Source organism: Sinocyclocheilus grahami, unplaced genomic scaffold, assembly GCF_001515645.1.
Source record: "Sinocyclocheilus grahami isolate Dianchi unplaced genomic scaffold, SAMN03320097.WGS_v1.1 scaffold74.1, whole genome shotgun sequence".
NCBI classification, from domain to species: domain Eukaryota; kingdom Metazoa; phylum Chordata; class Actinopteri; order Cypriniformes; family Cyprinidae; genus Sinocyclocheilus; species Sinocyclocheilus grahami.
The window spans coordinates 2,336,279-2,364,092 of NW_015505253.1; the positions used below are offsets into that span (position 1 = coordinate 2,336,279).

Consider the following 27,814-nt stretch of genomic DNA (forward strand, 5'->3'; position numbering starts at 1 on the left):
AACATATTTTGCTTATCAAAAATAATGTACTCTAGAATGACTACTTTGCTGCTGTTATTGATTCTATTTGGAAGTCTACCTGATGTTAAGTTAGGGCCACAAAAGCGCGCATGCGCAGTAACGTTTGTTTATGTTATTGCCATTGAAACCTTCTATAGGCTACAGAGCTTTGCGATAATACGCTTTTTGTGTTACTTTTGAAGCCGCTGTACGTTGCTCTTCCAATGTGAGGAAGTGTAGACAGGGTGAAACCAATTTTACTCATTAACCAGACTCAGAACTGCACAAACCCTTAAAACTCACCCACATACACCACTCTTGCACAGACACACATGAGAATACTTTCACATGCCTTACGAATTAAACTAAAACACACAGACAGTGACAAGTACCGCCGGTCTCGGGAGGGATTCCTGCAGTTTGACATCAAAGAAAGAAAGGCCTCTCTCTCTCTTTCTCTGTCCCAGAGAAACCAGACGCCCGCTTACATAACCCGATTCTCCTAACGAGCCGAGCGCGCTCAAACAATCAGTCCGTATACCCACGCACACACCCGACCGACGAAAAGTCGCAGCCAGCCAGGTTTCCACGCGCTAAACGCCTCTTTTATACCCAGCGGTGGTGTCGTGGGTGTAAAAGAAATAATCATTCAAACACCTCGCATTGGACTGATTTGAGTAGGCATGGCTGTTATCTGTTGTTGTTGTTGTTGTTGAACCGTGTGGATGTGTTGGAGCCAAAAAAAAAAAAAAACAGGCTGATTTAGCGCGCGCGCTGGATGGCATTGCTGGCTCGCGGAGATAAAGGCGCACGCGCGCCAGCAAACATCACTACATTTCTGTGCCGTATCTGTATTTGTAAACAGGGAAAAAAATAGATGTGCAACGTGTACCTGTATGTAAATACTGCTCAGTTGTTGGTGTTCTCATTCTGAAATTTAAAAAAAAAACTGCACAAGTGCAGACGAAGCTTCATTTTGGAGTTTTGCATATTTGTTCCACAGTGATAAATTATAAGGTAGGCTACTGTTGACATAAAAATGGATCTATCTATCTATCTTTTATTTGTCTTTGAATTTTAAACACAAGATACATATATTATACATATATGCACATGTATGCATGTCCAATTTGTAATTATGACAATCCATATACATCGCTTTTTCATCCTGAGTGCAAAGGTTTTATGTAGGCCTATTTCTATTGCTGTGGACAGATTAATTCAAACCTCACAGGGGTAAATTTAATTCAGTGTATCCATGATATGGTTTAATGGAGTAATAGTTAATGATATGCTGGAACCCTTTTCCCCAAGCTGCAAGGAAATTCACAAGGTGAAAGTGGGGCTGTGTTAAGCTTGGATAATCTTCCTTGACTCTGTGTGTGTGTGTGTGTGTGTGTGTGTGTGTCTGGCTGTGGCATAGGAGATATAGGCACCCGAATCAGGTGATAGCATCCTCAGGGGTGGCTTGGGACCCCGCCCTGTCACACTGCTGTCAGACATGCACTCTCCGCAACGGTTGTGCCCTTAAATGAATTGAGACCTAGCGGGTAACGTTTCTTTGGGGTAGCTCCCTGTGCTATACTTCTCCGCCCTCTCTCATTTCAGCTGCTATCCGTTTGCACCATAGAAATAGGACAAGCTCAATGAAAAAGAAAATGTATCTTTAAGTGCTAGAAGCCAGGAAAAGGTCAGGTTAATCAAATCCAGTGGCGTAGGTTTCATTTGAACACTGAAAAGGATGCATTTCCTCTTAAAAAATCATTTGAAACCATAGGAAGTAAGTAAACATTGTAGTTTTTGAAAATGGGATTTTTAACTAGCCTTCACTGGCAAGTGGTTATGAACTCTTCAAGAACCATAGCTGATTTTACACAGGCCTGACTCCAGCTCTAAGCAAGGTCTTTGGACTCTCAGGGTGGGACACACAGTTTGGAGAAGTGAGCCGTGAAGTGCTTGCCAGTGTGGGATAAGCTTTTGATTAAGTTTCTTCATGAATATTATATCCATTGCTGTTTAAAAGTATTTGTAGTCTCAGTTCTAAACAATGCTGAGCTGGTCTCAGCTTCAGGCGGTATGCCCACGGACCACCTACAGTCCTTCACCATCCACCTTCACCACCGTCTAATGCATATCGCAAACAAAACTGGATGTTTTTTTTCTCTCGACCTAGTAAACTCTAATCTGATTGGCTGACTTCTGCGAGAACAAGCACAAGTCCATCCTGAAGCAAAGTCTACAAGGTATCATGTAAGATACATAAGTGTTTTTGAGGAAGAAATAAGAACTGAGCAGAACTGAAAATTCTGCTTTATTTTCTGAATTATGTAATCAACTTACTGTATTTTCTGTACTGTACTTATTCTCTGGACATTTTCTGCCTGTGTTTTTGTTCAATCTGAGATTGCTATAGGCTATTATTTATTTGTCCCCACACAAGTCTATTATTAACATATTAATTGTTTTAAATAAACCCCTATAACTGTGACTGATCACATTGTATGTCACTCAGATTCGTCATCATGTCTAAGTGAATGAGTTATGGCTAGAAAAAGCTGCAAGTTATTGTGATGTCTAAAGCACTGGGGGCAGGGCTTTAGCTTAAGTTTAGTTAGACTGTAAATATTGTTGTATTTTAATTTCCTCTCATTGCATTGCATACAGGTATTTATATGTTTTAATCAAGTTGGACCCATCCAGCAATTAGGCTATAGGTCATAAATGACGTTATTTTTGATGAAATTTGTCATCTTCACATTTTGAGTTCACTGCTTCTTACAATGGTTTTTAATTATTTAAAAGATATATTAACGAGACATTTTTATTTGCTATGTATTCATTTTACTACAGGTTGTTTTATTTGATAGAATTGATTTTCTATTAAATTTCATATCTAAGAAATGCATGGTGTTTGGTGATGGTTGTGGAAGCTGTCTTTAAAGTAGCTTTCCTATCGCTCGGTAATCAGTGAGAAAACGCTGCAAGGCCTTTTATTTCAAACCCGTTATTTGTGGCACGTGCACCTGCGCGCTCTCAGTACAAGTTCAGACGCACGCGGAGGCTCCCAGAGCGTGTGAACGGGGCAGCTGTAAACAACGGTGGCGCGCGCTCAACGATTTTTTGGTCCTTAATGAGGAGAGCGCGAGAGACCGGCGGTGCGGAGCGGGTCGAGGGCGACGTCTCTCCAGCTGTCGTTTAACTGGACTTGTCCGAGAACTGGACCGGAAACTCCGCTCGCGTGCAGCCGGCGGGAGCGGAGTCGCTGAGGGACTCGCTTTGAGGCGGGAAAACACGGAACTACCGCTCAGAAATTCTGAGTTGGATTCGTTCATTTAACGACAGTCTTGCCCCTCAAACGCGAAGACCGTCGTAGTAAACAAAAAGAAGCGTTTTTAACGACACACACCGGTGTATTGGACTTAAAGGTTTGACACTCCTAAAAGGCGGGAATTGAACCGAAACGGGAGCACATCATCCGATCTCACGCATCGGATTCCGTCGCCACCGAGTGAATTAATAAATAAATAAAGTCTGACTGACTGGACATACCGGCGAGCTGGCGCGTCCCACGTGTGACAGCCTTTTGGAAGCGTCTCGGTTTACCTCAGCTCAAGCGTCACTGTAAATAAAACTGAACGGCAAGAGGAGGAAGAATTGGTTGAGGTGGAGGAAGAGGGATGAACCCACACCAGCGTGAGCGTGATCCCTCAGTCATCAATGGGAAATACCGGAGCGCACGCGACTGGGGCGAGATGCTCGGAGAAGCTCGAGGTGCGTCGCCGCGCTCTCACCGTGTGTGAGTTTTAAAAGAGCGCGCGAGGCGAGGAGAGAGAAAGAGCACTGTGAAGTTGAACATATTCGTCAATCGCGAGAAGAAGAACCGGGTGGAAAATTTATGTTTCACGTGGCACATGCATGAGAAAAGAAAACGCGTCACCGAGCTTCCCAAGGCTTGTTGAGAATGTGGAAATGTTTAATTGTTGAAGGTGAAGATGGCAGAAGCTTCGTGAGAAAGATACCGAGCGTGTTTTTGTGAGAGAGGGTGAAGATTTTTCCCGAGATGCCCGAGAATGTCTCCCTCATCAGGAACCGGACGGAAGTCACGCAGGGTCGCGCTTGGGGTAGCGGAGCAGGTGCACGGCCAGTATGGGTCGTCATGGTGCTGGCCGGTGTGCTGATCTTCACGAGCGTGGTGGATGTGCTCGGTAACGTGCTGGTGATCATCTCGGTGCTCAGAAATAGAAAACTGAGAAACGCGGGTGAGTGAGTGAGTGAGTGAGCGCGCGCGTTCAGTCCACATTCATTAACGGAGAGATGAGGGGATGTTCGCACATGACCCGTTCTTGCATTCAAAACAGCTGAACGCGAGGCAACGGAATGGAGCAAACGCATTCCAAAGTTACACTACAATGCAAAACGATTAAGAAAAAAGAACGCAAGAACGCGTCGTTTGTGAACGGCCCTTAAGAGCGGATGATAATCATTCACTGGCTCATGACAAGGAGTTATTAGGATAATACTCGTATGACTCATTTGCAGTTTCAGAGGAGGGTCATTAATACTGTCATCAGCTGTCGTGTGTGTTCTCGTGCCACACGGAAAAAATTCAAGAATAAGCCTAGTGCTTCATTCACACGGTTACCAACCATTCACGTGCACAATATGGCCTGAGCATGAATGACAATACAAATCTTATACAAAAAGATGGGAATTTGTCTAAAATCATTTTGAGATGGATGTCCATCATCTGTTCTGCAAACATACAGCATTTGAGGCTCAGCATTTGATTATTGAAATCATTTCAGTGTCTTTAAATATGATTCTATTTAACATAATTTATCTTTAAAATCGTTTCTTAAACTTATACAAATACATTGTCTGTTATTTAATTATTTTTATCTTTTAGTTTTAAATGTCAGTTATAGAAATAGCCTAGATTAACCTGCTAATTAGTCTTTTACATGTGCCTAATGATTCATTTTGCCAAGTAAAACAAGCTTACTGCTTTTAAGACACTGAACATCTTATGCATGAAAATGTGGAAATTATTTTTCCACATTTGTTTATTCATTCATATGTTTGTCATTCATTTCTCATTAATTCATTCCTTGTTTAGTTTGTTCATTCATTCAATTTTATGCTCATTTTCACAAAGCGAAACCTGAAACAATATGTTTCATGGACACGAGAGGGTTTGACGTTACATAACACACAGATATCAAAGACGGTCAGAGCCTGAGAATAACACTGTGCACTCAAGGCTGTCTGACAGCGATACTTTAACGGACGTTTGAAGACCATGTGAATGTGAGCCAGAGAGTGGCGGTATGCTTGTGAAGATGACAAATGTACGTTTGGATACTTAATTTTAAAATTCAGAGATAAACCAAAATCCTTTGGCATGAATCAATAATTTACACACACATATGTGTGTACCTGAGAATGAGTGCCGGTTGGGAATTGCATGTCTGAAACCGCAATAGCTCAGATTTACCACCAGCATCTATCACTTATGTGCTGGCTGTGTTGGAGTGAGTGAGTGTGAGAGAAAATGCAACGCAATTCCAGTTAATTCCACTCAGAAAAAGCATTTTATTGGAGTCCCTCATTCATTAATATGAAGTACCATATGGTTTCAAATTATGGATCTTCATTTGCATTTTTTCATTATTATCTGGCAGTGCTTTCCAGTTTCAAATAGCTGTGATGTCTTTATATTGTGAAGTGTTAGAGACAAAACACAGGCACGCAAAACTTCTGAAAACGTGTTCCTACTCTGCAAGAAAAAAATCGAGTACTAGTATGTATTTAAAAAAAATCACAAAATGAGATGTGGGAGAAAATTGGATAAGCAAAGAACAATTTAAGAAACTAAAATAGACAAGTAACAAGTGAAGTGACGTGTGCGACCCATACTTGGAATTAGTGCTCTGCATTTAACCCATCCAAAGTGCACACACACAGCAGTGAACACACACACACAGCAGTGAACACACACCCGGAGCAGTGGGCAGCCATTTATGCTGCAGCACCCGGGGAGCAGTTGGGGGTGCCTTGCTCAAGGGCACCTCAGTCGTGGTATTGAAGGTGGGAGAGAGCACTGTACATTCACTCCCCCCACCTACAATCCCTGCCGGTACAAGACTCAAACCCACAACCTTTGGGTTACGAGTCCGACTCTCTAACCATTAGGCCACGACTTCCCCAAAAGAAAGAAAAACAGGATAGTGAAATTACCAGGGTTGTTTTAAAATATTCTTTTGTTCTCTTCATAATTTGCATGATCTGACCTCAGAATGCCAGAGTTCTTTTCCACTGTGATGTCTTAAGGACCGATGGGGTTTTAAAATGCAATTTTTAAGATTTCAGCATTTCATTGCTTACCACAGCACAGAAAAAGCTGTCAATGGAAACAGAAAAAAACACAATGAGAAAGAGAGAGTAGGTAAACACAGATTTGAACTGCAATATCTCTAAACAGGCAGTCTGTCAAACCATTCGACATTGCTGTGTTATTAGGTCAGAGTTTGATATGTCGGCTGTTTTCTGTAATAGTCATCAGTAATATGGAGTGTGTGAGAGTGAGAACAGACAAAGCGAGAGCGGGTAGCAAGGGGAAAGAGAGCTTTTCTATGCATGTCATTGTGTCTTTGGAGATTTTTGACATTTTCTTATCTTGAAATGTGCAGGTGAAATCATCCCATCATTAACAAAGCTACGGTAACCACGGCAATGTATCCGTTTACCTGCACAGCCCTGCACTCCAGCTTTCAAATAAAACATGTTGTCTACAAAGGGATGAAGAGAGAGACCGAAATGACAGAAATGTTGCTGTCATTCCCCTCTAAACACTCCCTTTCACTCTTATTCTTCATCTCTATTGTGCTTTCAATCCAGTCCTTCACTCTTAAAGTTGTGTCTTTGGTTCTGGTGTTTATTGAGACAGTTAGATTTGGCCCATGACCTCATGTTATGGGCTTTTGCTTGTGTTTGGTAGAGGTGTATTTGTGTACCACAAGGTGACATTCAGTGTCTCATTAGCATAGAGTGATGAGCTTGCTGTTGCTCTATATAGATACTCAAAGGGCATGCGATAAATGTTGCGTGTCTGTCACCCTTGACTGCATCCTTCACTTATAGTATTGGAGTGCCTTTTTGTGCTTTTTGTTCTTCTACATGCTCGGCTTTGTGCTGTGTCCAGTTGAACTGCAGGAGCAGGTAGTATTGATTAATACATCAGATGTGTTTAGTTTTTTCCTAAAGGTTCCATTTGCTGTGCAGTGCACTGAATAAAATCCTATTGGGTCTGGCGAAACTGTATGCAAATGAGATGACTAAACCACACCCATACTTCTGTCTGGCTGCATTCCATCACGCCCTAGCAGCTGTGTAATTCCCTAGAGTAAAAGAAAGTGATGTGTTTAAGACATTTTTTCTCGTAAAATTGAGGGTCATATCCCTGTAGAGCAATAAAGGCCTTTTCAGATGATTGATGACTATGTTTCCCGATGCATTGAACTTTGAGGAGTGAAGCATTACAGGGATGGTTTTAAATGGAAACCTTTTTTCTTCAGAGGAACACAAAAGAAGATATTTTGGGGGAAAAAAGTTTTTTGTTTTTGTCGATACAATGACTGTACAACACTTGTCAAAAATCATTCGGCAAGTCTTTTCTTTGAGCAATTGTTAGGACTTTTCTGTTTGCTTAAAAGAGTCGTGACACACCAAACAACAACAAAGAAATAGCTGGGACAAAAGCGGACTGTGTTCAGGGTTTTTCCAGGGTCAAAAATGGTCTTTGGTGGTGGCTGACGAACACAGTCATCCATACACACAGTACCAAAATGCAAAATCAAAAACTGAGTCCATGCATTTAATATGAAATATGAGCTTCTTATGCATTCACTGAGAAAAAACTCTTGTGCTCTTTGCATCAGAGTACTTTAATAAACAGCGGTTGTTGTCCAAAAGTGTGCTCAGTCAGAGAAAACATTTACTTAAAAGAGAGGAGTAGGCCTATTATTTGTTCTATTTTTACTAAAAATGGGGCATTATGACACGTTAAACACTGTCATGTAAGGTCTGTTTCATTCATCCTGGAAGCCAGAGGGTGCCGTTGCACAGAAAGTCTAACAGTGAGATTCATAGAAGTCATATGCTGTGTTCCAATTTGCCTACTTATGCCCTAAAAGTATGTACTCTTTTTGTGAATAAAAGTACATATTTTTGAGTGTGTAGCAGAATAGTATGCAAGCTTTGGGACATACTACTTTGTCATAATTACGTCTTTAACGGATGATTTTATGAGCATCCTGTCACCATTTAAACTGCCATGTCACTCCTCTTGTCACAGTTAACATCATCCTAAAGATCCTAGAGGCAGGTAGAGGCACGTTGCTCTGCCAGCCATGGGTCTATCATGCAGAGAACTCTGCTCATGTGTTCGCATAATGATGCATTTAAAAGTTAATGACCAAACTTATCTTTTTTTAAAGTTCACAATGTTGCTGCATATGCATGAAATATAATGCGGATAACATTAAATAATTTTTTTATCAGGTTAGATATTGATTATTAATCACTCACACCCCATTCTCTACTTGTCCATCAGTCTCACATATCCACCATGTTTTTAGTTTTTAATCACTTATTATGCATGTTTGTAGTTCTAAAAAAATCCTCATCCAACATGCAATGTGGGTGTGGGCAATATTAGCCATTAGAGTGTGCATCGAATTTGTACCGGAAATAGTAAACCATCTGGGTTCCTTTGAGTTACTTATTTCAACATGCTACGATTTGGGACAAACTAATTCTAATTTCAAATACTATTTAGGATTAATAGTATTTGATGAAAGGATGAAACTCTTGGACGTATTTTAAAAAGTCTATTCTGTGAACTTTACATATTTCACATACTTTTGAAAATCCAGCGTTTAGTTGATCCTGATAAGCGCTCGTCATCACAGTTGTAAACATGACAGCTTTATTCTTCCATGAGGGTGTTTGGCTTCATGGCATTATTGTTTCCAGGCAAATGTTAAAAAGCGCTACACACATGTCTCCCAGAAGTTCTGTAGAATTCAATCAATCAGATGATGACTTTGAAACTCCTGAAGTGTTTCCAATTTTGTGTGCCATATGCATCAGACGGTCAGCCGTGGGCGTGACGTCTGAGGCTGAGACTATCTGTAGCTGAATAAAATAGTGATAAAGATGTTTTGAATGATGAAACATGAAGGCAATAAACACGATTGCATCAATATCAATGGTTCATCTGTGCTCAAGCCATCTCGCACATTTTCCTAGAAATACGCTATATATTTAACGGAGTGCGAATCAATATCGCTTGTATCACAGTATAGAAATCAATAAAATAATAGATTTTCTGTCTCATTCTATGATAATTAGTCACATTGGACCACAGAAGGAGGTTATTTTAAACACTAGACTGATATTAGTTCATTTTGGAGCAAAAAAGTTGTGTGTTTGATACTATGTTAAGCTAACTAGCCCTTATTCACCTATTGCCAGAATGTGATTTATGTTTTATGATTCATTTGAAAAGCAAATCCATGTAAGATCAAAGTGATATTTCTTTTTTAAGAAGGGCATTTCATACAGAGGCAAAGAAGGTGAAGTGAGAAGTTTGATCAAAGTAATGAGGTAATAAAACAGTGTGACTAGAAAGGCGTTCTCTCCCGTAGTCATCAACATGCACTGCATACTGCCATCACAAGTACAGCAGCCATCTACATCACCCATTAATCACATTAAATGATCAAATAAAGCTTTGGCGGGACAAAGATTCATTTTGGCAGCTGCCAAAATATTTTCAATGCAGGAAAACCCCTGGGTGTTGTAACTGGGCTGAAACAGTGCAAAGACTACAGTCAATGGCCAGCTGCCACGTACTGTGGAGAGGAAATACCTATCTGTGTCGTAAGGTGGTAATAGACTAAATTTATCATTCAAAAAGTGAAACTGAAACTAGAAGTGTGGATATACAAACCGTTACCAAAGCCGCACTTGCTTACCATTTTTAATATTAGTCATGTTAATCTCTGTCTTCATTCCAGACAGCCTTGTCATTATGAAAATATACACGTATTGGAATGTGCAGATGAAATTATGTAACATCAAAACAGCTGTTTTTGTGTGTCCTCTTGACTTTGTCATTTGCTCGCTTTCATTACTTTTGCTTCTCTTCTCATGCACTGGTTTGCTACGCTGAATATCCAATCAAAGTAATCCGTCTCACCGACTGCATGACTCCGATTCAACACGCTCAATTGGCCAAAAAAGCCACCAATGCGGTCCAACTAGTGTCGACGGCACAGAACACACCCTAAAACTAAGCTGACAGATGCTCAACGACGACGGCCTGGCATTTTCTACTGGCTGACAGTTGAATTGGCGTGAAGGCCTCGAAACCTCAAACAAAAGAGCACGACTCTTAGCGGTGGATCACTCGGCTCGTGCATCAATGAAGAACGCAGCTAGCTGTGAGAACTAATGTGAATTGCAGAACTCTTGTAACTTTTTGCTGTGCACACTTGCACACAACCTAGCAATCTTGTAAAATCTGCAGTGAGAGGTGGCTCTTTGTCATTTCGGTGAAAAAGCAAGAGGTCAGAGTTTAAGAGCTGTAAAAGTGATTGGTGCATCTGAAAAACGTAGAGGTTGAAGTGTAAAAGTTTGGAATGGAACACAGGCTGCAGAGGTCAGTCAAAAACAGCATCAGTGTCAACGGAGACCGGCCGCGTCAGCGACGAGCAGTGAAACGCGATCCGTAGCTGACAAAGAAAAATTTAGCATTTTCTACGTGAACGTTTGTGTGTGTGTGTATGTGTGTGTGTGTGTGTGTGACCATTTTATACAAAGCCGTTTGATCATCCAACAAATCCACTCCTTGATAAACACACACCCACTAAAATTTCCTCAGATACAGGGTTATTGGTGCCAAGTGAGATTGCAAAGTCCCTGAGGACATTGCCTGCAGAGCTGCTACGACGGGAAGCACTTTAGACCCGCGTTCATTTATCTTATGCACACACACACACACACACACACACTCAGTTAGGAAGGCAAAAGAGAGATGCTACAATGGTAGAACCCTTCATGTGTGTTTTTACCCTATGAAATAGTGATTGTGTTAGTGAAGTCCTCGTTAGTTTGGGGTCATTAGAGATTTAATTAACATTCATGTTGACTAAGCACTACCCACCGTTGCCGTCACTAATGGTTGTGTGTGTGTGTGTGAGCATTCTCTGTTATGCTGTTTTTAATTAAAGCCTTTGTATGTGCTTATGTGTATAAGAGAGACACCCGGAGGAAACTTTTAATGCTCAGAGGTGGCTCAAAAGACCTATTGGAGTTCTCATGTGTGTCTCGTTTAAATATCCCCTTCCTCTTAAAATTTTCTGCATGATGGGAAAAAAATTAGCTAGTTACTTGGCAAATCTGACCACAGTTTGAGACATTGTCGAGCTCTTTTCTGAAACGAGATGAGATGGTCGTTTTCTCATGAGAAAAATCTCATTTTTAATCTCAATGGTGCCTAGTAGAAACAGTTGAAGCATTAATGAGACCCATGGGTTTAGTTTGACATTTGGGCTATTGGTGAGTCAGACCATGATACTGGGTTTCTAGATTTCATATTATACATTTATGCGACCGGTTTAAAAAATGGGCTTGTCTCACTCTTGTGCATCAGTCGTGCTTTTATTTAGTTGACTGTACCTTCAAGACCTTTTGGATCATTTAATGCAATTGTAATGTTAACATATTTGAATACAGTACATTCTTTACTCCATTTAACCCATTCTTCAGGTTCGCTGTTTGACATTTAGAGTTTTAAAGCTTGTAAAAGTGTCTGTGACTTGAATAGTTAAAGGAATACTCCACCCAAAAATGAAAAGAATCTCATCGATTACTTACCCTTATTCTGTTCCTGTTGTATATGACTTTCTTTTCTTCTGTGAAACACAGAGATTTTTTAGAAAAATAACACTGGCCTGCACCATACTTGCTGAATGAAATCCAATACTTGTTTCTTACCAATTTTGGGGTGCTGAATCCAAAAATAGAGCCTGTTTTGCATGAGCATGTCACACTTCCTCACAAAAATTATGTGCTTTTCATAGATTTTTGCTTTCGGCAAGGTGAAGAATTCTTGTATTACGCCTTAATCAGCAAAAAAAAAAAAAAGACATGATTCCTGTCTTCATATGAGCTAGGTTATAATTCTCAACCTATTCTTCACATGTATAAATTAATCTGAAGACTTTTTCCACTTTTTCCAATCCTTTGCTAATTGTAAGTTACTGTAAATGATACATTTGGAATATTTCTTTTTTTTTTCATTAAAACTTTTATGTGCTTATATGCATGAGAGATGAAATATTGTAAAGCTTGTGACTGATATCATAGGAGCTTCTGCTGTAAAAGCTTTAGCTGTGTTCTGGGTTTTTCCCTTTTGTTCTGCTTTTGCAATGTAAAACACACCACAGACAGTGCAGATCTGGTCTTAATTTAAACAAAATCCCATGAATTTTTCCACTGGAATACACTTGGAATCTCTCGTTTCTCTTACCAATTCACTTGCATTTCTCTCTATGTTTCATGGGGTGCTTTAAAACTTTATTTTCTCTCCTTGTCTTCACTTCTGATCCCTATTAGCATCCTTTACTGGGAATGTTTCTGAAGTAGTGAAACACAATAAACCAGACACCAGATATTTTTTGTTTGTCAAATCACAGAAAGCATTTTACTGTACGTTTCATTTATGCATTCGGCATACGCTTTTATCCAAAGCGACTTTGCATTGAAGATATTCAGTACAGTTCATGCATTCCCTGAAACATTCTGAATACAGTAGTTTTGGTTAACAACATCTGATGTAATAGGTAAGTGGTACAATCATTTAAAAGCAGGGGCCAATGTTTTTTTTTTTTAGTGTGAAGGCAGCAGTTCCTAAATTCATCTGTTTAGCAAACAAAACTAAATGTTGTTCCAAATGTCAAAGCCCAGAATTCTGCAGGAAACATTTGTGTATCTGGCACACTATCTCCTGAACACTTATTCCTCACACCCTCTTCCTCACATCAGCATGCGGCAGGATCACAGAGGTAATGAGCGCAAGCGCATATGTGTGTGTGTGTGTGTGTGTGTGTGTGTGTGGTGCTCTACTAAATCCGATTTTTATTTGTTTCTTTGCTTAGGCATCTCTGTGGCGCTAAACTCTGTTTTCAGGTTCAAGTGCATACATTCTGGCCCAGTTTCGGAACAAGAGTTTATACCAAGTTTCTCTCTCAGAAAGCCTTTCGACGTTCCAATTAAAACGTTTAAAACCCAGCTGCTTGCTTCCTCTTGCCTCTTAATCTTCTTATGAGAAAGGACGAAAGTGAGGGAAGGCGAATTGAGTTGTAATAAGTGAGAGGAAAAGAGATGGATTAGAAATCAGATACGGTGAGAGATATTGACACCGAGCAAGAGAAAGATAGCAGACATTGATGGATCCAAATGAGAAAGACAAAATGAAGAAGAAGAGGGAGAGTGAGATAAGAGGAAATGGGCGGCTGTGAAAGTTGACAGCGGTTTGCGGTGACCCCAAATCATTCAATTTCTGGAGACATAAGCAACAGTGTTCATGCAATGCATTGTTGGCGTGTCCTGTGATGCAACAGTTTACATTTACGCAAACGAGCATCAATGGAATTTAAAGAGGGTCAGAAAGTGTCGTTTTAAACATGTTTGAATCATGCATTGATAGTCATTCATATTGTTCATTATATAATGCATTGCTGCAATATCTATACCAATGTATTAGAGCAAGACGAATGGCTACTAGCGACGTGCTGACTTCTAGCAATAAAATCAGTGTGAATGGAGCATCAGTCATGTGGATGAGGTATGATGTAGAATATTAACCTAAAATGATCACTTTCTATATAGACTCTTTTTCCCAGATGCATTTGATCGATATTCACTAAATGCATGTATCCATTACAAAACCTATTTGAGTTCTGTAACGCATTTGGTTTAGGAGCACAAGTGTGTGTACAGTGCTGTGTTGAACTCCATGTGAACTCCATCTGTGGTATAAATGCTAATACAAGCTGATCTGAGGAGAAAACCTCAACTCCCAACAAACCAGCACACAACACATGTATACGAGAGACTGACTGGTAAACCAAGCAAACATGCACAAACAAGCACTGTAGAGGAGAACTCAGTGTCACAGACACCGCACTTAATCTAATGGATCTGCACTCTGTGTGAACCTCACAGTCAAAATACTACAGCACCTGAGCCTGTCCTACACATTATATACACACACACACACAAACACACCCACACTTCCAGACACACAATATTGTCGATCGACTACAGTTCAGGTGCTGTTATCAAGTTTCCTTTCTGGTGTTTGTGTTTTCTACTCTACGAACATTTGTAAACGTGTATAAAAAATACATTAATTTCATTTTCTAGTCATGATTTCATGGAGAAATTTATAAATCTGAAGAACCTCTTGCATTTTGGTCGGAGTCAGTTTTTCACATGTACTTAACAAGAAAGAGACATTTTTATTTGTTGTTCAAAAAAACAACAAAGATGGATTGGAGATTTATGGCCTGACATACACAATTGTGTTCACAAATAGCCTATTGCATTACCATGAAGTAATCATCTATATTGTTTAAACAGAAAAATAAATACTAATATTTCAAAATCCATCATGGCACCAAGTCAATACACGATATAAAAAACTTCAACAGTAAATATTTCTGAGCTTGCATCACTAAAGAATACAAGTGGTTCTATTAATATTACGTAGGCTACTTGGGTGGTATAAATCACGTTTTAGTGCAAGTTTAAGAGCAACAAAAGCTTTTGATTTTCCTAACATTAGAAAGGAATACAATAATATCAAAGCACTGAAACTGGATCAGTTTTGAAACCAATGTTTGATTTTCTGTAATGAACTGAGGTGGGAATAGCTGTAATCACCCAGATCACACTATCAAACATATACTCTAGCACCGCCCCAGCAACTGCATAGCAAGAGCCTAGCAACCACCCAGAATATCCTAGCAACCAACTAGCAACACTTTAGCAGGTTTTGAGGGTGTACAACATGTTTACTGTACAAAAACTGCAATACGATTAGATTCTTACCTAACTCTGCTGCTACTAGATTCGGTGATCTGCATCTTCTTATTGATTTCATGTTATTGTTTTGTCGGATGGCAAAAAAGGCCTATATCCATGATGAAAGTGGAGCAAGCGGTCAGAGAATCGGATCACCAAACAATTACGGGATGAATCTCAGACATATCCGGACGGGATAAGGTCAGAAGACAGATCTCAGAAGACTTCTAGTTAGACGAGAAGCAGTAATTTTCATGAACAAATGTAAAATCAATTCATTAGTGTTTCTGACTCGCAAAGAACCGGTTCATAAGAGTAATTTGTTAATGTAACCGACTACACTGGGTGCGCTGCGTGCGTGTGCAACTATCATGCACAGTTTACTGAAAGACGTGTTTTCTTGACATTATTTTGCAGTCATCGCCTCTGCTGAAAAGAAGCATATGAAACACTGCTTACATTTCAATTTTATTCTGTGATAATTCTGGGGTGGCAGGTGGGGTTGCACAGCTTTTTCTTTGGGTGGCAGTTGCCACCCCGTGCCACCCCGGTAGATCCGCCCCTGAAGTGCTGTAGTTCCCTGATTACATCTTACTGTTCTCATCATTTCTATTTTGCTGTTTTTTATATAATGTAATGGTCGATCAGTTGGTGCAAAAACAAAAAATCTGGTTTACAACTTATAATTTTGAGTTTTAATAATGCTGTCATCATGATTTGAATGTAATAAAACAATTAACTTTAATGCCATAACTAAGGCCTTGTATTTGAATTCTGTCTGTGTGTGTGTGCTTTAGGTAATGCGTTTGTAGTGAGCCTGGCTTTCGCCGATCTCCTGGTGGTTTGCTATCCCTACCCTCTGGTCTTGCACGGCATGCTGCACGCGGGCTGGTTGCCGGGGGAGATGGAGTGTAAGGTCAGCGGCTTCCTGATGGGAGCGAGTGTCATCGGCTCCATCTTCAACATCACCGCCATCGCCATCAACCGCTACTGTTTCATCTGCCAGGCCAACACCTACGAGAAAATCTACGGCCGCGCCGGAACCCTGGCGCTTCTGACGTTAGTCTGGGTGCTCACAGCCATCGCCATTCTTCCAAACCTGGCGCTGGGGTCGTTGACGTACGACCCTCGCGTTTACTCATGCACCTTTAGTCAGACGACAAGCGCAGGCTACACCATCGCCGTGGTAACCGTGCACTTCCTGCTTCCTATCGCGGTAGTTACGTTCTGCTATCTGAGGATTTGGGTGCTGGTGCTCCGCGTGAGGAGGCGGGTCACAACCGATGTCAGGCCACGCCTCCGTCCGAGTGAGTTGCGCCACTTCTTGACCATGTTTGTCGTCTTTGTGCTTTTCGCCGTCTGCTGGGCGCCGCTGAATCTGATTGGCCTGGCTGTAGCGGTGGACCCGCCCCACATAGCACCCTTGGTCCCTGATTGGCTGTTTGTGGTGAGTTATTTCATGGCATATTTTAACTCCTGCCTGAATGCCGTAGTGTACGGACTGCTCAATCAGAACTTCCGCAGAGAATATCGAAGAATACTTCTGTCACTTTGTAAGCCACGCCTCTTCCTGCAAGAGACGTCAAAGGGCGGGACTGAGCGCAGCAACAAACAGTCACCTGGCAACAACAATAACGATGATCAGCCCAAAGCGAACACAATATAAGTTACCCACAATACATTCAATTGTTCACAGATATCAAAGAGCGAATGCTGCAAAAAGGTTTTAAATCGCATCCATTAATGTCTTGAAAATAACATTTTTATGTCTCACTTTAGATACCACCCTCTGCAAAAAAAAACAATACCTCATTTGTTGGAAACCATACAATTATAATAATCCTCAGTATTAGGAAAATTAATTACATCTCACACAAGTATTACAATCACATTCAATGAATGCATGCTAATGATTGAGAACAGTGCAATAAGTCTTTACCAGACAAAAGGTGCAAACTCGAGGAAGACAAAGACTGCAGAACATTTTCATCTTCTCCAAGCCCCTAGAAAATAACTTATTTTTCTCACTGTTAGTTGGAGGCTGTTTCCTCCAACCACCCATAAATTCTCACCTAACAGATCTCTCAGATTTCACAAGTGCTTCCCTAATGATATAACAACATTAAAGAAATGCTCCCCAAATGCTCACACATTTGTGACCTCTCAGCATCTTGACATACATTTTCCCAGCGCTCCAATAGCACTTTTGGCACTGTAAGTACACTACAGCCTTCCCTTGTGCTATGCAACCAATTAATTTTAAACTCAACAGAGAAAGTGTAAAACTAGGGCTCCCTTAGGTTTGCAGCAGAGGTTATCCAAACGTTTCCCAAAACACTGCAGCAACGTTCTTGTAAAACTCCCCTATTGCTATGCAAACTCAATTTGAGCAACTCCCACAGCTGCATTCATGCGAACACTGTGGAAATCTTCCGATAACCTTCCCACAACATTCCTCTACTAGGTCTGTGGATGCCGTCCTATGGGAATATGCCGAAATGCTGCAAGAACATGTTCTTATATTCTCCATAGGTTAAAAAACAAAACATCACACGCTCCCTATGTCTGTGCACCAGCAGAACGCATCTGCACATGTTGCACGTTACGGCATACTTACATTAAAACTTTTACTCAACTGAGCAAAAGTTTCGCATTGAATCCATTAACAGGGTTCAAATAATCAACATCTTTTAATAACATAAAAAATAATGAGCGTAGGGCTTCATATTTATGTGACACAAATTGACTATTTGTCAGCATCTTTAATTTCTTAACAGTCTGATATAAAATAGTTATAGAACAAAATATAAAATAATCTTTATTAATATACCTACTTTAATATACCAGCATGTCACTCTGTGTCAAAAGACATTTATACATACACACTTGAAGGAGCCAGTCAATCAAACCACAATAGTAAAGAAGGACCTAATTCTTAATGAAATACATATGATAGCTTTTATCAGTTCATACTGATATACTCATTTATATTTAGTTAGAAAGTCAAAACTGCGTAGTCTGAGGAAAGTTTCCATCTCTGTCATATCAGTTACTAAATTATGTTTTTATAGCTGTTGCACAAAGCATCTGATAATTTAAAAGTTTCACTTCGCATATAATGTAAGTTTTACCTTGCTTACCCAGTAGGCTACTAGTAGTCCGTCTGTCCATGATTCAAGCAATGGGCATATGCCATGCTCGATTACTATTTCACACAGAACGCGCTTTGCGTTCCACTGCACTGCTTTTGAATATATATTTTTTCGATGTAAACAGACATCTTTGAGCATGCATGCCCCGTTTTAAATCGTTGTTGCATTCATTCAGCCACCAACATTTATATAGCCATCTGCTGAAATTACCCGTTCCAACCGGTTAGTGGCATTGTCAGTTGGCAGGTTTCAATAAACCTTCATTGATTGAAGAGTTGGATGAGGTAATAATGAAACGGTTCAGCAAAATGTAGAACTTTTGTCTAACAATTTACAGACTTTTGATGTTTTTTTCTTCTCATTTAATTTATATTTAAAAATTCATCTCCACAACCTGCACTCATCTCAGATATCTTTTAAGTATCTTTTAAGTACACAGATACTGTCATGCAAGAAAAATGCAAAATACTGTCTGACAATAAAGTGTTATAAAGTAAAGTAAAGTAAAGTAAAGTAAAGTAGCCTACTTTTTCATTATTCTGGGAAGGAAATTGCTCAAATATTTTTGTGACTTCGAAGATTCCGCTACAGATGTACAGTATTCATTGTCAAACAATAGACTTTAAACTGTGTGTAGATTGTTTGTATGTACAGTATGTGAACTGTTTAAGCCTCAAAAATGTAATAACTAGAATCTGCCAAAAAAGAAAAATTGACGGGTGAATTCACTAAACAGTTACTCAGAACATTTCAACAAAAAATCCCTCGCTATAAGCACCCGCAATTCAGTTTAACCACACGTCTAACACTCATGATCAGGAATTGCATTGAGAAAATTGTATTCAGCACTAATTTTGTGGCTGTTTTTGCATCATGGCCTGATTTATGTAATTCCTTTAGTGTCCCGGGTGCTAAAACAATGCAGAGAGTTTGCAAATAAACAAGTCATAGACATGGGATGACAATTCACATTAATCAGTGGGTCTTCCAGTTCAGCATCAAATTTGAATTACTTCAAATTATGAACACCATAGCAGTAACATTTTTGTGATTTATTGTGAAGAGTTTTTGACTCCTTCAATTCTGATCGCAGTGAGTAATAATGCTTAAAGGGGTCATATGATGTTGCTAACGAGAACATTATTTTCTGTATTTGGTATAATGAATTGTGTTTATGCAGTTTAACGTTAAAAAACACATTATTTTCCACATACTGTACATTATTGTTGCTCCTCTATGCCCTGCCTTTCTGAAACGCATCGATTTTTACAAAGCTCATTGTTCTGAAAAGCGAGGTGTGCTCTGATTGGTCAGCTATCCAGTGCGTTGTGATTGGCCGAATACCTCAAGCGTGTGACGGAAATGTTACGCCCCTTACCATATTGTGATTCCGTGTTCCGGAGCAATGAGACAAAAACATTAAAACCCATTATAAAAATGAGGCATTTGTTGCATCCAGTGGGGACATAATTATGGATTATAATGACTTATACTGTCTTTTTACGCGTTGCATCGCACCGTGTAAACATAAAACCATGTCTGCATTTGTGATCGGAGAAATGACAAACAACAAGCGCTACTCTACACTGCTCAAAACTCGCGTTTGAATCATCAGTGGTAAATTCTTTAAATATGAAAACGTACTTACAGTCTGTGAGTCAGAACAGCCGGCATTGTAGTCTACTCTCCCAGGATCAGGAAACAGTCCTCCATAAAATGTGCTGCACACATCTGAATATTTGGGTTGAACTGTTCTGGAACAGTGTTGTAAATACAACTTAACCACTGATTTCTAGTCGTGTCCTCTTTTGGAAGACCAAACAAAGTATTTTCGCTTTCGCAATTATACACACAGCGTCTTCACAACATGGTGGCAGCAACAATAAAGTTATGCCTGCTTTCTTTGCGTGAACATTTGGGTGGCGTTATGCAAATCTTCCCACATCGTGACGTAGACATGTGGGGGCGTGTTTGAACGAGGCGTTTTAGGAGGGCATAGACGAGTCTTAACTTTTATAAAGAATATCTCTTTGGGTTTGAGACTTTAGTCTTTGCAACTTTAGGGATCTTATCTATTCACGAACACCTTGTAACACTCCAAAGAGAAAGGAAAACTTGAAATCTCATCATATGACCCCTTTAATGAAAGGCATCAATGCACTTATTGAAATCTTAAGTATACTACAATCCTTTAAATATTGTACTTTATAATCTGTCGAACTATGGTGCACTTTGGAAGTCTGTAACATTATTTTATTTTCACCTGGTTAAAAATAGATGAATTAATTAATTTTGCATCCCAGCAAATTTGGAAATATGTTAGTAAAACCCAAACACCATATGGTCCGAGAGTGCTCAGGATGTTAAAAAAAAAACTCTTACCAAGAGTTCAAGTTTATCTGACTGCATCTTAGTAACAATGATCCATTTTAGCTGTGAGTTCATATCAGACCACGTGAGGTGAGGGTTTCGACATTTTTACCTATTACAAACACAATAGGCTGCTGTCGCCCTTGAGGGCGATTCAAAAGCACAATGAAGATGTCATGAGAAAGAGAGCGGCGTATTTGTTCTGTTTACAGTTCCAGTGTTATCTTAGTAATGGAGTTTGTCGCAGAATGACTCCATGTGTCTATGCATTTAAAACACGTCACGCCATCAGTCACCGATATCTTTGTATTCCAACCGAGCTCCCAAACGCTCGCATATCGTACTGTTTATATGGGTATTCCTTCTTTTGATTCAGAGTATTTTATATCAGTTTCTCTCATGGGTAACCTGATCTTAGTATTTATGATGAGAGTAGACTAATCTTAGTAACTTCGAGATCACATGCTCATTCCTTAGTACCTTTGATGACTATGTTGATGAATAATCTCTGTATTTATGACAAATGCTCATTTAGTAATCTCTTTGTCTGGGCAAACCTGATAAGTGCTGGCGTCTTTGTATCTGCAGTTAGTATTGTTGTCTTGGAATTTTTGATGAGTACTTAAAAATCGAAGAAAGCTTTTATCCAGCGCCTGTAAAGCGATATTCGCATTGGTGGAATAATTATGATGTGCTTTGCTCAGAACGAAGAAATATATTTATTATTGTATGTATTTGTTATTTTTATGAATTATTTTTTTAATCGTTTTGGTTGATATTGCTACCTTCTGTACTTTGATACCATTTCCCAGTCTGTGAGCGTCCATTTTGATCTACGGTATTCACTGTAATTGTAAAAACTGTAAAACTGTATTTGGCTAATTTAAGTTTTTTTTTATATGGTACAAAGACTGAGTACTTATTTTTGTTTCCACAACAAGTACTAAACTGTCTTAACTGAGTTTACTTAAATGGTTTATGCAAAATGATTATCTCATTTATTTCCAATTTTATTTCATGTGAATCCCCAGAAAAGAAAAAAAAACACTGTGCAGATTGTTACCCCTCAAGTTAAGGAACTAAATAAAGTTGAGGTCAATGAATAAACCCTTGAAGTAATCTCAATCAACAGGTGCATCTTATCAGTGTGTCTTAGTACTCGGGTAAGTTCTCTCATCTTAGTAATGCTGCTGTATTGGTGAACATGAACGGATGTACGACGTTTGTAAAACTTAACTTAGTAAATCAAAGCATTAATCGGGTCAAACTGTTACAGCCCCAAACACTTGTGATATTTCATACCGCAAAATGAATGTGCATGAACGTTGATTGTTTTATTTGAATCTTTTGAATCTGTGCGCTTAAGGAACAAGACAGTGATTACTTTTGGACAAATAATGCCATGAGTGATCAATTGCTAAGAAAAAATGGACAGATGGGGAAAAAAGGCCCAAGAGGCTTTAAAAATCATGTGACATGGTCTACAACGATTCCATGATGACTGCTGGTGTAAGATTTTACATGTTAATAAAACTTATTTTTAAGAAGTGTCTAGTTTGTGTTTTCTTCGGACTCTTTGCTCCCCTGAAGGAGTCACATGTGGTGGAGTAAGCACACCATCACAACCAGCGGACCGAAAACAAGCTGCTGGAGGCCCGTGTCCCCCTCTTTCTCCTGATTTCTTAAATAAAGGGCTTTTAAATGTTCTTTTTCCTGTCCCCTCCAAACTCCTTTTCTTGTCAAATGCCTTTTCCCATCATCACTCAATCTCTCAGAGTGTCGCTCCTTTTTACGACCGTGCCCTTCCTTTATCACTCAGATCCCTCTATTTCACCTTTTACTTTGTCTCCTCGTGCCTTTTTCTCCTTCTTTGTCAGATCCTATACTTATTTAAGAGTGCTTGCTAAGCCAAACATCAGAGTAACTTAAGAGGTAGTGATTTAAACACCTAAAGGCCCGTTCACGCCAAGAACGATAAAGATAATGACACATCCAACATCGTCCACAATAACATAGTTTATTATAAGCACATGCTCCAATTACATCACTTGCCACTTTAAATGTTCAAGCTCTTTAAAGCAGGATGGAATTTAGTACTATATTTTTATCGTTATAGCCCTTGGTGTGAACCCTAGATTAAACATTGGTGTGTGACTTGTCCCAGGCCATTTGCACTTCAGACAGATACCTAAAATAGTGTGGTTTGTTGAGGAGAGGTGTGCTATTACTTTACACAGTAATCAGATTTTCATCTGGCGGATTATAAATGGACAAAAAAATGTAATTATTAAAAAAGCTTCAGAAACTATTGTTTAGCTAGTTAATAAAACTTCAGAAACTATTGTTTAGCTAGTTTTTTAATTGTTTGGGTACGAGTTTATGAGCACCCAGAACACTGTAGCTACAACTCCTAGCAAAACGCTGACATTCAGTCACCACATCATGGTGGAGCTGCAAATATGATTGGCCTCCTGCTGGCTGCATATTAACTATCCGAAGTTTCTTCCGAATTCAATCCATTTTCTATGTGGGAGAGAAAGCCACAATCAATCACAGGGAGGCAGAGGGAGAAACAGAGGTGTACTGACAGACAGACAGATTTTGATTCGGAAATAAAGCTCTTGATTTTCCTCCCTCTGATTTACATGCAAATGAAATCTGTCAACAGTTGATATCTTCCAATTGAGAACCGTGCATGTTTGTGTGCTTATACATGAAAGAGTGAACGTGACTGAGAGGGACTCGCAGCAATTATTTGAAAAATGAATCTCAGATCTATAAATGAAAGGATAAAGCTCTTTATTTCCCTCAGAGCTTTCCTGTAGGTCACCTTCAGAAGTTTTAGACGCTGTGCGAACTTCCTGAGTCAGGCTGACTTTCTCAAAGCAGGCGCTGACAGGAAGTGATTCTGTTAATCTCAAATAGTTACTTTGAAATTATAGCTCATATTTATGGTTAGGGATTTAAACTAACCCCTAATCCTAAATATTACTAAAAATATCCTAAAAATACTGTACATTATTGTAGGTCCTATATGCCCCGCCAAAGTCCCGCCTTCCGCCTTCTGGTCAACTGACCCAGTGCATTGTGATTGGCCGAACACCGCAAGCACTCGTCGGAAATGTAACGCCCCTTACCATAATCGCAAGCTTCATCTTTCTAAATAAATGTAAAGACAGTAAATAATGTAATTCGTTTTACCATCAGTTCAAGACCTCTGTATCATCATCAGCAGTGACGCAGTTATTATGGGCTGTCTGCCGCGTGTGCTGTGAATGATGACACCTTTGCTGCGAAAGCAAAAATGTCTCCTTCGGTCATATATTCTGATGGAACATTTCAGCAGGGTCATACTCGCCCTCATCTAACAATTTGGCAATGTTTGCAAGCGGCCTATTTTTTTACTGGCTCTAGTGCCGTCTCCTAACCAGATGTGATAGAGCGATAAAACTCTTTCATGTAAATTTGATTTTGTACTAAACAGCCGTGACAAATGTCATTTTGACACTGGTTTATATCGGTTTCAGCCCATCTTTAAATCTCTTTGGTCAACAATACTGTTCCACATAACTATACTTCAAATGTCATCTGGAGTCTGACTGATCCGATTTATTAGTTTAACCCAATGACATCTGGTTGCAGCTGTTCTTTGGTGAGTAAACAATATTGTTATTTTAAATATTGAATGCATCTGATCAGGCATAGGCCCAAATATTATGATGTTTTTGTGTGTTATGGTTAGTGTTGATGATGGTGACGACAAGTGACTGTTTTTGAGTGAATCATTGACTTGTTTATTCAACCGATGCACTCAAAATGTGCTCCATTCATGAATGAAACAAGTTTATGCATGTATTTATAAATGAGTCATTGAATCATACACTTAACCGATTTGTTTAAAAAACTCTTAAGGCCTATCATTCATGACTCAATAATTTAGTTACTCAATCGAGCCCATTCACACCAAGTACACACTTATAACGATGATAAAGATTAACATATAGAAACACAGCACCATACCGAAACCGTGACTCTAAAACCGTGATACAAACCAAACCGTGAGTAAGTTGAACCGTTCCACCCCTAGTTTGTTGCTATTTTTGTTAGTGGAGCTATAGAGACACACATTTTATATATGGGAAGCATGGGAAGGTCATACCAATACTATAAATACATCTTCTGGATATGCAAACCTGGCATATCTTTTGAATTTCTCAATTTCTCTGTCTATTGTACAACCTGTATGGATGGCAAGTCAGAAACCTAATTTATGTTTTAAGATTTTCCATTATTTCCAACTGTGCAACTCTGCAAATGCCCCACCCATTCTCTAATGAGTTTTCTCGAGGTAACAAACCTCCTGTGAAATTCTGAGAAATTGTTGAACATGCGCTTTATCGACAAAACACCTCAGGAAAAAAAGGCGAATATTGCTTTCAAGAAGGAAAATGCATAAAACATCAGGCATTCTTCTGTTGTTGCTCTTCAAAGCTTTGAAGGATTCACACCGACTTCAGGTTTGAACAGAAGCTCAGGTGAAGTGATTAGCTGAACACACAATGGCTGGGCTCTCAAAGGGCTCGATGCGCTCTACTCGATTCACCGCCAAGGTCCCTGCAACAGGGCTACGGTGGCTGCTGGGATTTTATCCTCTCATTGACTTTTGACTTAAGAGCTGGGATTTTAGCCTCCTGGTAAACTAACACTCAATAATCAATGACAAAACAATCACATTCTCATGCACTCATTCTCATGTTGTTTCCGGTAGTTTTTTTTCAGTAGAGTCCCTATGCAATAATCACCATCAACAAATGTGTAAGAACTCAACTTGGCTCAGTTCCATTCCATCCGTTTATACAATATGTTCTAATCTAGTCCTTGAAAGTAGTAAAGACAAACAGATTGGAAAGAGTAAACTAATTTACCTCACTGTCCACAAAGGAGGATCTCAAACATGAGATTCAACTCAAGCGTCCCTCCAGATTACTTAATTAAAGATAGTTAAGATTAAAAATGAAGGCGGTATGTCGGGATGCCGGAGGAATTGTCACAGGAGTGAAGGAAGAGCCCGCTTATGTATTTGCGTTGTGATTGACACATGCTAAATTAACAGGCTTCTCATGAGCTTTCGTTTTGAACTCCATTATGATTTATTACAGATAGGGGAAGTGTTAATTATATGCAAAACTTGCTGCCATGAAGCTAGAGGGTTCTGGTGGTTGCAAAGAGGTTTGTGGTGAATTGAAGTTAAAGGGGGTGTTTACACGACACCAAAACTGAAAACTTTTTTTGTGCTTTTGGTGGTTAATTTTGTTTTTTTTTCGTTAATGATAATTAAATGATATCTTGTGGAGTGTGTTTTTGTGCTGGTACCTTGACTAGTTTAGGCTTGACACGTATAAATAAATATGACACTAAAACCGCCAGTACCTGGCGGCAAGTCTGTCTTAAAGGGATACTCCGCCCCAAAATGAAAATTTTGTCATTAATCACTTACCCCCATGTCGTTCCAACCCCGTAAAAGCTTCGTTCGTCTTCGGAACACAATTTAAGATATTTTGGATGAAAACCGGGAGGCTTATGACTGTCATATTGACTGCCAAGTAAATTACACTGTCAAGGTCCAGAAAAGTATGAAAAGCATCGTCAAAATAGTCCATCTGCCATCAGTGGTTCAATCTGAATTTTATGAAGCGACGAGAATACTTTTTGTACGTGAAGTAAACAAAAATAACGACTTTATTTAACAATTCGTCTCCTCTGTGTCTCTTCGCATCACCGTAGCGCCATTTTGGAGAATATCCACTGAACGCAAGCAGCGTACGCTATTCTGTGTCAGCCGCGACACAAGGATACGTTTGCTACGTGTATTTACGCTTTGATTTGAACGAAAATAGCTCATCCTTATGTCGCGGCTGACACAGAAGAGCGTACGCTGCTTGCGTTCACGTTCTCGTCGCTTTTCTGGACCTTGACAGTGTAATTTACTTGACAGTCAGTGTGACAGTCACAAGCCTCCCGGTTTTCATCCAAAATATCTTAAATTGTGTTCCGAAGACGAACGAAGCTTTTACGGGGTTGGAACGACATGGGGGTAAGTGATTAATGACAAAATTTTCATTTTGGGGTGGAGTATCCCTTTAATGAGTGATTTATTGAATCATTCATTCAAATGATTTGTTCAGAACAGCTGATTTATTTAGAAATGAAGCAAGTGACCGACCATCTTTATGAATGGATCATTGAATCATTGACTTAAATGATTCATTTAAAAACAGATTAATTCAGCTATGAAACACCAAAGTTTTGCTCTGAGATGCACTAATGTCCTGCTCCAGCTTTGCTTGCACTGTTTTCGTTGGTGAAAAAAGACAATACTATTGTTCCCTAAAATGTAACTCATTATTATCTTCTTTTTTGTTGTTTAAAACCAATATAACATTTGCTCATGTGCTAATATTCGTGAAATCGACAATCTTGCATGTGTGAAATTGGGATATTTTATAGATATTATAGGGACATTCTAACTATATTCTATTAGACTTCATTACGCAGTGAATGCTTTTGGACTCTCAAGTATTTTTGTCATACATATTCGATAATGTCAGCTGCCACATTGTTAAAACAACAATTACGATATATTGTAGACAATAAATATAGCACAAACCTAATTCAAATTAGCAATGATATCAAAGTGACATTTTTTGAAAATGATATTACCATTATTGTAATCTACAAAAATAAAAATTTGTGGAAACTGTGACGTCATGCAAAATTGTTTCTATCACCAGCATTATACAGCAATTTTAATAGTTTTTGCATATTAGTGTAAATAACTTTTCCGTTTTTAGTACAATAGTTGCTGTGTAAACTTAAATATCAGCTGCAATCTTCAACTTTCTGAATCAAAGTGCAGCTAGAACTAACCCTGTACAGCACCAGGTCTTGATAGTTGGGCAGTGATTTCATTGGGAAAATCTTCCTGGAAGGGCATTGAATGAGCTCTGGCGGTGTGATGTGATTACAAATGGGTTCTGATAGTGGAAAAATCTCTGACATGTCTGATCAAACCATTGATTGTGATCAGCCTTAAATTTAACCAAAGCTTTGACCATTGTTGGCACGAAATGGCACAGCCG

The 27,814-nt window shown here is 39.3% G+C and overlaps 1 protein-coding gene across 1 annotated transcript; it reads left to right on the plus strand.

Annotated features, from left to right (window-relative positions):
- The first annotated feature begins 3,148 nt into the window (after nucleotides 1-3,148).
- mtnr1ba (melatonin receptor type 1Ba) lies at nucleotides 3,149-16,887 on the plus strand. The gene is made up of 2 exons (XM_016272956.1): nucleotides 3,149-4,259; nucleotides 15,951-16,887. Exons 1-2 carry the CDS (start codon nucleotides 4,061-4,063, stop codon nucleotides 16,817-16,819), a joined length of 1,068 nt encoding a protein of 355 aa, XP_016128442.1. The 5' UTR covers nucleotides 3,149-4,060; the 3' UTR covers nucleotides 16,820-16,887.
- Nucleotides 16,888-27,814: the final 10,927 nt, after the last annotated feature.